The following is a 12640-nucleotide window of genomic DNA, read 5'->3' on the forward strand; positions in this document are numbered from 1 at the left end:
CCCTCCACCAATCACAATGCTGCAATGGCAGCGTTGTGAATGGTGAGCCGCGCCCCACCTGGGTCACTTTCTCTATGTATGCTGCATCATACATAGAGAACAGGGAGAGTGGGTGGTCCTGCTCGAGGGCAGGGGGGAGTGGCTTGCCCACTGTTGTTCATACTGACTGTTTGGGCGGCCTCAGGCTGCCAAAACAGTCAGTATGAACAACAGTGGACAAGCCACTCCCCCCTGTCCTCGAGCAGGACCGCCCACCTCCAACCATGAACTTCTGCTTTCTCGCCATGCGAGAGGGCAGAAACAAATGGTAGTTATTACCATTTATGTTTCTGCCATTCTCGCACGGCGAGAAAGCAGGGGGCCGGCGCCGAAACGCCCCTATAGAGCCGCCACTGGAATTATCTGATGGCTTTTTAGTTCGATGTATATTCTTTAAAATACAGGCCTTTTAATGCAGTCTATTATGTCATTTATACTGCAAGTACGGCGCAGTTTCTTCTCCGGTAATCAAGTTGTTTTATTTTGTTTTTATAGGTTTTTAGGTCGGGGACTGTCGCACTGCTTAGCAGTGGGCGGAGCCCGAGATTTAATGTTTCTTAAAGGGGGCTTGGAACCCGCCCCTCTTCTCCATTGGCTGGCCTAGTAAATGCTGGCCAGCTATTGGAGGAGAGAGGCGTCACTCCCTTTAAGCCCCGTCTTTTTCTGATTCGGGGGCGTGTTTTTTAGGTTCTTTCTATCTGTGACGTCATCTGGCACTCACCCAGAAACTCGCCCCCGATTCCGTAGATTTCAGAGATTTGTGGCAGCCATTTCTGCCCGACAATAGGAAGAGAAAATAATCATGTCTTGTTATATATACGTGCAGCTATTACTGCAAGCCATACAGCATGCAACCAAAGAAAACAAAATGACGCTTTAAGAGAAAACTTCATCGTAAAATGAATTGATCACAATGGAGAAACAGGTAACTTTGAGTGTTGTACACGAGTATTACTGTTGCCTTTAATGGGGTGGGCGTGGCTAGTAAGTGTGCAACGTGTATTTCCAAACAATGATCAAGCGTGCATGATGATGGGTTTTAAATGATAACATGGGGAAGTATTCTGATGCCAGGGGGTGCCAAGTAGCCTCTATGGCATCACTGCCCTAGCTGGAGCCCCTGCACACCTGGCTCTCTGCAGCAGCACTCCTACTGCCGCCCGCCTCCTCAACGAAGGCTACTGCAAACCAAGAGATTAAGCTGCGGACCGCTGCCTTTGCCTGCTCTCTGCCGGCTGCCCGCTCCTCAGCTGCTTCTTTCCTTTTCACCGGCTGAGGATACCTGTCAGCGGCCAGGAGGAGCCTGCCATCCCTCTGCACAGCGGGTGGCGGTGGTTCCGGCTGGTCACGATACTCGCCCTTCTTCATATCTTCTCCCCGTTCCCTCCCCATGGGTCTCTGCAGTGGTATGACCCTCCGTACACAGACCGAACGTTGGGCAGACGATCACACTGGGCGGGGGGAGCGCGTGTGTTCAGCCTCGCAGTCTGAAGCCTCGCGCATGATTGCATCCGCCCCGGAGGTTATTGTGCGCTGGGAGGTGTCCCCCTTGTCTCCGTCAGCACTGTGCAGTCCGGTCGGTGAAGCCTCCGCGGCATTGCGCGTCACCCGCCCGCTCCGTCCCTCACATACTCCAGCACAGTTTCTTTAGGTCTCCGCCCTCCTCTATTTTCTTCCCCCTGCCTCGCAGGTTGGCCGCCTCTCTGTCCGCGGTGTGGCCGGGGGATGGGAGGCTGACAGAGTGGGCCATCTGCTGCTCCATTAGCCCTGTACTCCAGAATCTGCCCTCCCCCACCCTTCCTCCACTTGCATATACAGAGCTGCATACGTAGGGCTCCATGCACAGAATTAGGCCTCTGCTTACACCGTGGTGCCAGACAGTGCACTCTACCTGGCTTACCTGTAGGGAGTGCAGGAGTTACCACCACAGCCTGGTGAGCCTGCCATGTGAAGGACTCTACCCCAGCCCTACCAGCCGGCAGCCTGTCACCGAATCTCCAGCGTTCCCAATGTGGACGTGTGATAGATACTTCCTCGGGCCCTCCCTGTCCTGCAGAGGCAGTTGCCTATCACACAATTTTCAGATTACCATGGCCGACTTTGCCCTAACCTTTCCAACCATCAGCCATTAAATATCTCCAGAGCTCCGTGACTTGGACATATGACTGGCTCGGCCCCAGCCCTAGAACCCATTCAGAAGGGAACTGTCGCGGAATGTCCATATTTCCAGCCGGACACAGGTCTGGCTGCGCCTCAATCGTACCCTCTTTCAGGGGTTGCAAGCTGTCTCGAAACCTGCACACTCCCTCGAACGCTGCATGTGACTGACTTCGTCCCAGAACTACCAGCCTTGCAGAGGCACGATTGATTATCCAGAACCTGACACGTCTTCACAGTGCATTTTTTTTCTCGTAGTTGCATAAAACATACAATTTATTGCATTGAATACTTAGAATCCAGGATGATGCCAGGTACAGACGGATCTGATTAACCGAAAGGTGTTGTTGCGTGACTGTGCTTGCGCCCAGCAAGCTTCAGTTTCAGAGGAACGAGCCTGGCTCTGTGACGCACTCTTGGGCGTTCTTTACAACCCCCCGTGCCCCCACCCCGTCTCTGCTGCGTGTACCCTCGCTCAGGCCCAAGTGGAATTATGTCTTTAATCAGACCAGCTCCTTCCACCGGATTATGTGGGTGTGGAGAGCTGTGCTTGCTTCCCTGCCCCCTGCCTGTGCTTGCTTCCCTGCCCCCTGCCTGTGCTTGCTTCCCTGCCCCCTGGCTGTGCTTGCTTCCCTGCCCCCTGGCTGTGCTTGCTTCCCTGCCCCCTGGCTGTGCTTGCTTCCCTGCCCCCTGGCTGTGCTTGCTTCCCTGCCCCCTGGCTGTGCTTGCTTCCGTGCCCCCTGGCTGTGCTTGCTTCCGTGCCCCCTGGCTGTGCTTGCTTCCCTGCCCCCTGGCTGTGCTTGCTTCCCTGCCCCCTGGCTGTGCTTGCTTCCCTGCCCCCTGGCTGTGCTTGCTTCCCTGCCCCCTGGCTGTGCTTGCTTCCCTGCCCCCTGGCTGTGCTTGCTTCCCTGCCCCCTGGCTGTGCTTGCTTCCCTGCCCCCTGGCTGTGCTTGCTCTCCTGTGTGTGGGACTCTGTGTGTGGGACTCTGTGTGTGGGACTCTGTGTGTGGGACTCTGTGTGTGTGTGTGTGTGTGTGTGTGTGTGTGGGACTCTGTGTGTGTGTGTGTGGGGCTGTGTGTGTGTGTGTGTGTGGGGCTGTGTGTGTGTGTGGGGCTCTGTGTGTGTGTGGGGCTCTGTGTGTGTGTGGGGCTCTGTGTGTGTGTGTGGGGCTCTGTGTGTGTGTGTGGGGCTCTGTGTGTGTGTGTGGGGCTCTGTGTGTGTGTGTGGGGCTCTGTGTGTGTGTGTGTGTGTGGGGCTGTGTGTGTGTGTGTGTGTGGGGCTGTGTGTGTGTGTGGGGCTCTGTGTGTGTGTGGGGCTCTGTGTGTGTGTGGGGCTCTGTGTGTGTGTGTGGGGCTCTGTGTGTGTGTGTGGGGCTCTGTGTGTGTGTGTGGGGCTCTGTGTGTGTGTGTGTGGGGCTCTGTGTGTGTGTGTGGGGCTCTGTGTGTGTGTGTGGGGCTCTGTGTGTGTGTGTGGGGCTCTGTGTGTGTGTGTGGGGCTCTGTGTGTGTGTGACTCTGTGTGTGTGTGTGGGGCTCTGTGTGTGTGTGTGGGGCTCTGTGTGTGTGTGGCTCTGTGTGTGTGGGGCTCTGTGTGTGTGTGGGGCTCTGTGTGTGTGTGGGGGGCTCTGTGTGTGGGACTCTGTGTGTGTGTGTGTGTGTGTGTGTGTGTGTGTGTGGCTCTGTGTGTGTGTGGGGCTCTGTGTGTGTGTGTGGGGCTCTGTGTGTGTGTGTGGGGCTGTGTGTGTGTGGGGGGCTCTCTGTGTGTGTGTGTGTGGGGCTGTGTGTGTGTGTGGGGCTGTGTGTGTGTGTGGGGCTGTGTGTGTGTGTGGGGCTGTGTGTGTGTGTGGGGCTGTGTGTGTGTGTGGGGCTGTGTGTGTGTGTGGGGCTGTGTGTGTGTGGGGGGCTCTGTGTGTGTGTATGTGGGGCTCTGTGTGTGTGTGTGTGGGGGGGGGCTCTGTGTGTGTGTGTGTGTGGGGCTCTGTGTGTGTGTGTGTGGGGCTCTGTGTGGGGGCTCTGTGTGTGTGTGTGTGGGGGGGGCTCTGTGTGGGGGGCTCTGTGTGTGTGTGTGGGGGGCTCTGTGTGTGTGTGGGGGGCTCTGTGTGTGTGTGGGGGGGGCTCTGTGTGTGTGTGTGGGGGGGGGCTCTGTGTGTGTGTGTGTGTGTGGGGCTCTGTGTGTGTGTGGGGCTCTGTGTGTGTGTGGGGCTCTGTGTGTGTGGGGGGCTCTGTGTGTGTGTGGGGCTCTCTGTGTGTGTGTGGGGCTCTCTGTGTGTGTGTGGGGGGCTCTGTGTGTGTGTGGGGGGCTCTGTGTGTGTGTGTGGGGCTCTGTGTGTGTGGGGCTCTGTGTGTGTGGGGCTCTGTGTGGGTGTAAATGCAATAGGTCATGCATTTGCGAGCGATTAAGCTATTGGCAATGTAAATGACAATGACATTTATTTATGATTTAAAAAAATAGTCATGAGCAATGCCAATAGCTCTACCTTTAATAATGCCGAGACCATTGCATTGTAAATGCTTGTTTTGCTCTGTTGTCTGAATTATGCTCTGTATAAATATAACTAAAAGAATTAAGAACACCTTCTTCACAGGCTTCTTTTTTCCAAAATCGGAAATCTGGGCACATTAGGCACATATTGTCTAACATTGTCGGCAGTTCGCTGCACTTTTTTATAGCTGATTTGATTGACTTTCAGCAATATTTGACCAACTCCTTTACCGCTCTATTTATTTTACATTTTCTTGGCAGTAATATCTTATTTTAATTCGCAATGCACAAAGTAATTTTCTGAAGTGAAGTGCTAGGGATGAACATGGCACCCATGGTCTACCACAAGGTCAACGAGTGGAAGCAGGAGATGTTTGCTTACATCCAAGGCAAGGAAGCCTATTTCGAGTTCAGGTCTGGTAAAAACAGAATTGTAATATTTTGTCAAGCTGGGCCTCGATTCATTCCTTGAGGAAGGAATGCTTCAAAACAGAGCCCACCACACTGATGGTGCTTCCATTACTTCAAGTGAATGCGAACATGCGAGTTGTAAAGCAGACATGCTTCTCCTATGCACTGACCTTTAGGGTTGACCTTTAGGAAAGGCCTCAAAACTTGGCTCTTTTCCCTTTAGTATGTTTCTCCTTTTTTTGTTGGGCTTCTTTTATTTTACAGTGTTGTGTTATCCTGCTACAGGCTTTTAATAAAAGTGCCGGGACACTCCATGGAGTAGCCGTGCGCTATACAAAAACAAATATAACATAACTGTTCCACTTCAGGATTCCCACTGACAAATATCGGAGCCTGCAGATTTGAGTTCCTTTTTAGGAAACTAATTCACGCACTATTAAAGGCATTTGCGCGCTCTCATTTTTGCCCGATCTATAAACGTGGTTAGACGTTTTGACTCAAGCATGCATGATTAATCTGATGGAGAAAGTGGGTCTTCCAAACTTCATGACGCAGAGTGCGCCATAGTTTAAAACTACATTTTTAGCCCGCATGAAGAAAACCACGACCTTCCAGACGGTTGCACAGTCATTTCATTTCAAATCTTTATTTCGGCATATATGCCATAAAAGAACAGTGCACACATTACATTGCATTCCGTGGGATAAAACAACATATCACTACATAAAAACATTAGTTAAAAATACATTTCATGTTGGAAGATAATTTGAGCGGAAACAATACATTCATATGTCGTTGGATGGACCACCACATCGGTTCCAAACAAATCAATTCAATTACAATTGATGCCCCATTTTTTCCTTTGATAAAAAATAGAAAGTAGAAATCTACTGACACTAAATGTTATCTGTTGAGATGTATTAGTTGTTAGGATTCTCAGAGCCTGTGAACATGACCTCAGGCCTAAGAGTAGGCATATTGGTTTAATCCATCTTTCTTGCCTGAGCATACAGAGGGCAAAAGAGGAGGATATGCTGCTCGTTTTCAATCTGGTCATGTTCACACATTGGACAAGTTTCGTCCATTGCTGGGGACGATAAATCGCAATTCCTAGACCAACGAGCCAAAGTTGTTTTAATTAAAAGGTGTCCATACCTAAATTTTAAAAATAAAGTTTTGGCAAGTGGGGGCTCTATTTCATCCATAAAAATCTCATAAAGAGGTTTGTCCTTAAAGTTTAGGAACTTTGAGACTAAGGTCCCACTAGTTGTATTGTTTACAGTCCTATTTGCTATAAAGGTCCAAAAGGCACTTTTTAGAATTTGTTTGGGATTGGCTGGTAATTGCTCAGGGTTCTCCCAGAAGTGTTTCAATCCTATACATCTCAACCAGGTCTTAACATGCCTTAGCCATGGGGTAGCAGTCTGGCTGTCAAGTGCCATAATTTCTTTTAGCCCGTCTCTGTAATCTTGGAGTTCGGGGACATGCCATAATCTAACCCACAGCATTAGAGGTCGTATCAGAACTTGATGGTCAGTTCTTTTGAAGTTTAGGTCCAATTCCAAGGGTACTAGTGGGGTGCCTCTCGGGACCCTCACCAGACTTCGCATAAAATTATTGTCTGAAGCTTTAAAGATCCCCTTGGCCCCAGGACCCCATATTTCTGCTCCATAAAGGACTGATGATTGGACCTTAAATTTAAATAGTTCCATCACTGGGGACACCGCTTTACTGGTGCTCTGGCTTTGTTCCCTGAGGATTGGTTTAACATTCTGAGCAAAGATTAGTTTACTTTTGTCCATTTGCGCTTTCCAATTGAACTTTGAATCTAGTGTCACCCCTAAATATGAAAAATGGGGCACCGATTCCAACTTTACTCCTTTTAATGTTAAACAGCCCTTATCCGGTTTAATAGGATTTAGTGACATACATTTTGTCTTCTTCCCGTTAATCTCCAACCCCTTTTGACTACAATATTCGCTAAAGGTGTCCAATAGTGTCTGTAATCCATTTTTCGTTTGAGAAATCAAAATAGTATCGTCAGCAAATAATAGGGATGTTACCTTTTCGCCGTTCAGTTTAGGAGAGTCATTTTTACATCCTTCTAAAAAGGAGGGGATATCGTTTACGAACAGGGAAAAGAGCGTAGGAGCCAGAACGCAGCCCTGGCGGACTCCACGTTCAATGGGAATTTTTTGGGTTAGCTCACCATTTGGGCCCCATCTAATTCTCGCAAAATTCCCTTCGTGTAACTCTGATCTGAACGACGAGGTTATTTGGCATGCCCGCTGCACTCAAGGTTTTCCATAAAAGATTTCGAGGCACCAGATCAAATGCTGCCCTTAAATCAACAAAGGCAACATATAAGTGGCACCCTTTAATCATTACGTACTTCCAATAGAGGCAGCAAAATCTAAAAATCTGATCTATTGTGCTGACTTTTGATCTGAATCTAGCTTGGAAGTTGGTTAAAATTTTATTTTCATCCAGCCAATCACTCACGCGTAATAAAATGTGTCGTGAATAGATTTTCTGTAGGATGTCCATTAAACTTATTGGCCGATAATTGCAAGGGTCCATCTTATCGCCTTTTTTAAAGATTAAAACAATTTCCGCTCCCTTCCAACTTTCAGGGAATTCTAAAGAGCAAGATAATGTGTTGCACAAATAATTAATATGAGGTGCCCATACTTCTAGGTCGTGCTTGTATAGGTCCCCCGGGATCTTGTCCAAACCTGGGGCTTTCCCACTCATTTAGCACTGCCATTTCCAAGACTTTCAAAGGGGTTCTTGGACTATTTCAATCTGTGCAGCTTACATTTTCTTCTGCAACAGTTGTATCCCGACCTTGTGACATGAAGTTGGATTCCGAACATCCCTCTTTAGAACTTAAGCCCTAACCAGACCTGGGGGAAGGTTCTGCTAGTTTGCGTAACTTGGTGTTATTTTAGCTGGAGCACCACATCAGATTGTAACTGGTTTTCTATGAAGCACAGGTACTGAAATCCTGAAAGTGCTGTTTTATGCTTCCTTACTCCCATTGCCTACGCCAGTGGTCGGAACAAAGTCTGTTCTTCAGTATCTTGCAGAATGACAATTTGAAGTCCTACCTTAAGGACAGATGACCAGGACTTCTGGAACAAAAGCCTTCAACTCTTTGATATGTATAATAGCATGAAAACTCTTCAATTAAATATTCTCTTTACATATAATATTAATCTATGTATAAATGCATCCCAATTAAACCCTGGTCAAGTGATGTATGCATGGCCTTTTTTCAGTTGTTCCAGATTTTCATAGTATCCAAGTATATTGCGTGCTCCGATCTTTGTCAGAAAAAAGCATTCACAATTCCCCACCACTTCCACCATATGTGTCATGAATACATCTGTCAGCTTGTTGATTAAAAAATGCAGATGTCTGGCGTTTAAGAGGATGATCCCATGGAAGTGAATGAGAAATGAACACTTTTTTGGAGGGTGATATAGAATTGAAAAACACGTGACCCTATTAAAGGCTATGGAGGCTTTTTCTTTGTCAGGCGGAAGAATACAGGTAAAAAGAGTAACACCTGCCTAGTGCACGTGTGTTGACGGGTATGCAAATATATGGCTAGATTCTGCATTTTAAAGTTGCAGTGTCGGAGGCAAAGCAGTTTCTGCAACTAGATAACCAAGCAAAGATGCAATATTTTTCGAAAGCTGACAAATTCTCTCACTGGCATGTAGTGGGCACAATGAACAGGAGTAATTTGAAGAGTAGTCGTCTTCACACTTCCAAGCAGCCACCCACATTTCGCCAGTCATCAATGCCGATGTCCTCGAAGCAGCCCTGGTTGTATGTTTACATCATCTACAACAGCAGGCAGTGCTTGGATTGCCCACAAATGTGCTACTTTGCCATGGTGAAATAATAGTGATGCTTGTGAGTGCGGTGTGAAGGGGGCTGTCGCGAGGACGGAAAAGAATGATTCAGGAGGAAGGGCTCCAGCAGATGCAGGGTGGGACTCCATGTAGGGACATTCCAAGCTCTGAGAAAGTTGACCATTCAAAATGTGATGCTGAATGGGAGACTGCAGAAATATAACGCGTAAAAGTCCCAGACCATTATTTTCATATTCCATTTTAGCAGTAGCGCACTGTTTGAGTTACATGTTTGAGAGCGAGTAAAATTATAAAATGTTAATTGCCAAAGGTCCACATTATTTCCATATTAATTTAAAGACTTCATTTCAGCTGTCCCTTTCTTTAAGAGATTTCTGACTTTATAGTGCAAATGGAAGGCGGAGGGCAGAGTTAGAAAGGAAATGATGGGACACATAAGCACTGGTCATATCCAGGCATGTGAGTATCCAATTGGCTAGGAGTGGACACCCTGAGTTACAGGTGTACTGTGACTGCTCATTGGATCATGTTACTTTGACCCTTTTTTCCCTGACACGTCAGGTAAGTTGTCCACAGTTGAAGTGGAGTCACATTACTATGGAGGAAGCTGTGACATCACATTACCGCAGAGGAGCTGTGATGTCACATTACCACGGAAGCAGCAGGGACGGCACATTAAACACAAGGAGATTAGGTGTGTCACATTAGCACTGACTTATTAACCGAGAGGAATCAGTGACTTCTTATTACTAAAGAGGGAGCAGTGACATCTCATTACCATAGAAGGAGCAGGGAGTACTCTGAGAGTGTAAAAAGTGTTGGGGAGTAGAGTGAGGTGAGTAGTTTAACTTTGTCCAGTCATTTTTTTCATGTTCACGAGAAGCCATAAAACATTTTTGTAATCAAACATACACAACCATAGATACGTGTGTAGAGAATAGATCTCGTGTTTAGAAAATACCTAAAAAAAAAAAGTTTAACTACCTAAAGGTTTTAAGGGGGACATCATGGTGGATCATATATGTTGCCACTTATGGATTCATTCCAAGTGATTTGTGCGAGCAGTGTTCTTGGGTCCTAACGTGGTATCCTAATTTCAGATATTTCCCAGAGAAAGTATTTTGCAGACTCCAATAAAGCACTAATTTCTTTCTTTATTCAAATATGACTTCGTTGTTGAACTATCAAAAGCTGATCTGGTTGCAGTGAAGTGTGTTCTGTATGATGTGATGTAAAATGATTGCGCGGTCTTTGTTTTCTAAAGGGTAAAATTGAGATGACGCTGGAAGTTTTGAATGAAAAAGACGTTGAAGAGAGGCCAGCTGGCAAGGGACGTGATGAACCCAACATGAACCCCAAGTTGGACCCTCCAAAGTAAGACATTTTTCTTACTGCCCGAGTATGCCTGTGCGCTCGAGATGCCACAAAAACACATTGATATACATATTTTGGACCTCATTACATTAATCTAATCATTGCTGATGTATTTTTGTTCTAATATTTCCATATTGCAACAATTGAATAATATTGATGCGATTTTGGTCTGACATTTGAACCACCGTATTGATGAAAAGACTACATTTCCACTAAGTGACCGGGGCACAAATTACATTTTGCGCCGGTTATTTGGTCAATATCTTATTTCAATTGAAGCTAGGCTAGCTATGTAAAGCAGAAAGGACAAGCTAGGTAATTTGATCCTAGGCTTACACTGCCAGTGTCCTACATAAAATATAATGGCAAACTTAATTTCTGTACATTCTCGCCTTTTTCACGGCCAGTGTGTCCCCTTTCCACTTGTGTGCATGGCTGTAGCAGCAGGCCAGATTCTTTCAGCGTTAGTTCTTATGTCCGCTTAATTATTGACTCAACTGCATTATATCCAATGGGGATAGCCTGAGCGCCATTATTGTTTGTCAGTGTGATTAATATTGCGCCTTTCCCAACGCAGCCGCCCAGAAACCTCCTTCTTTTGGTTCACAAATCCATGCAAGACCTGCAAATTTATCGTGTGGCGGCGGTTCAAGTGGATCTTCATTGGCGTCATCGTGCTCATATTCGTCCTGTTGTTCCTCGCAATACTCTTTTACTCGCTGCCCGTAAGTATTTTTTAAATATTATTCCCCATTATCTACCTCCTGTTACATATGGGTTGTTGCTCCTCCCATTTAGATGAATTAGTAACGTAGCGGTTTATTTGCTACATACTTGGGTTCCGCCAGCATCCACACTCTGGGATGGAGTGCGTCCCTAAAAAGATACAGTTGGCCTAACGCCTAACCAAGTTTTGTTACATTTTGCGTTTCCACTTTGTCACATTCTCCTTTTGCTGCTTCTTTTTTAAGGTGTGCTTTTCATTTCTTATTCAATTAATGTATGTTTCAATATTACGATAAATGTGCATATTTAAATAATTTGCAGTAAATCGCAGGACTTGGACATTCTTCCTTCAAAAGTGTCATGCTGTACTTCTGACTCTAAATTTTACACGTGTTATCTAATTTTAGTATCTCTATGTCCTTTTTTTATTAATTTCTGCCAAAAATGCATTGGGGCCACAGTTGCCTTTAGCCGCCTGGTCCGAGCCTTGCTGCTAAAATTGTCATTGTTATTAAATGACGCGAGATGTGGATTACAATCTGTTAGAATGCACCATGTTACCAAAAGGCAAGGCTGTACGTTTTCCAACCTTTTATTATTTTTATTTATTTTCAGAACTACGTGGCAATGAAGATTGTGAGGCCGGCTGCAAGATAGAAGTGAACTCCCAGCCCAGCGTTCCCGCCACAAATGGAAAGCAAACCCCCTCAGCTGCCGGCCGGAGCCGCAAGGTTTACGTGCCGGTTTTAACCTTGCTCCCTTGAGCACTGTCGGGCAGTCGCCAAGGATTAAGACTTTAACCAAGGTTAGCCAGGGTTCACGGGGTCGTGACTGGTGGATGACATCAGCTGCATAATAGTTCTGCCATTAGTAATGTCTTCCGATCCTGTATGCTGTACGTCCTCCATTCATGTATCAAACATTGCCTTATGAACCGTGTCTGTTACGGGAGATTAGCCTTTGCACAGTCCCCCTTTCCCTTTCTACTTAATGTATTTTTATTCCACACTTTTCAGAATTTTTTTACATTTTTAAATCATGGTGGGCACAAAATGTAAAAGACGCCATATATCATTGCTTACTGAAAAATTGCTATTTTTGTAATTTCTCTCAATGTGCAATACAAGAAAGAAAAAAACAGCAACGTGTTCACTCAGGTGCTGGTAAATATTATATTGTCCAGAATATGTGTTACTCTTTGTACGTTTTATAGTATATGTTGAAACTCAAGCATGGTCACTAAAAATAAAAAAGCACTATTTTCAAAGCAGTTTCGTATTATTATTGCCAATTTCAAAATAAAAAGGAACCTACATTTTCCACTAAATTTGTATTTGTGCTTTGCCTTAAACTTTGGACAAATGCCTCGCCTTCGTTGGTCACTGAGAACTCCGCGTGTTTGCAATCTTGGGTACCGTAATTACTGGTACACAGCACCCACCTCACTAGGGCTCCCATTAACCAAAAGCACGAATGTCTTCAATGAGATCTTTAGAGGCCGGGCCCAGTGCGCCAAGACACAACTCGACCTTCCACTGGCCATCATTATGTCAAAGTTAATAGTTTTC

The 12640-nt window shown here is 46.3% G+C and overlaps 1 protein-coding gene across 2 annotated transcripts in view; it reads left to right on the plus strand.

Annotated features, from left to right (window-relative positions):
* The window catches only part of MYOF (myoferlin), a 680400-nt gene extending 668061 nt beyond the window's left edge, over positions 1-12339 (plus strand). For both annotated transcript variants that reach the window (XM_078643399.1, XM_078643401.1), the window contains 3 exons: positions 10237-10346; positions 10924-11071; positions 11688-12339. In XM_078643399.1, coding sequence (XP_078499525.1) covers positions 10237-10346; positions 10924-11071; positions 11688-11729 — 300 coding nt within the window. In that variant the 3' untranslated portion in view covers positions 11730-12339. The remainder of the gene's footprint in view (positions 1-10236; positions 10347-10923; positions 11072-11687) is intronic.
* The last annotated feature ends 301 nt before the right edge of the window (positions 12340-12640 follow it).

The sequence above is a fragment of the Lissotriton helveticus genome, chromosome 5_1, assembly GCF_964261635.1.
Source record: "Lissotriton helveticus chromosome 5_1, aLisHel1.1, whole genome shotgun sequence".
Taxonomy (NCBI): Eukaryota; Metazoa; Chordata; class Amphibia; order Caudata; family Salamandridae; genus Lissotriton; species Lissotriton helveticus.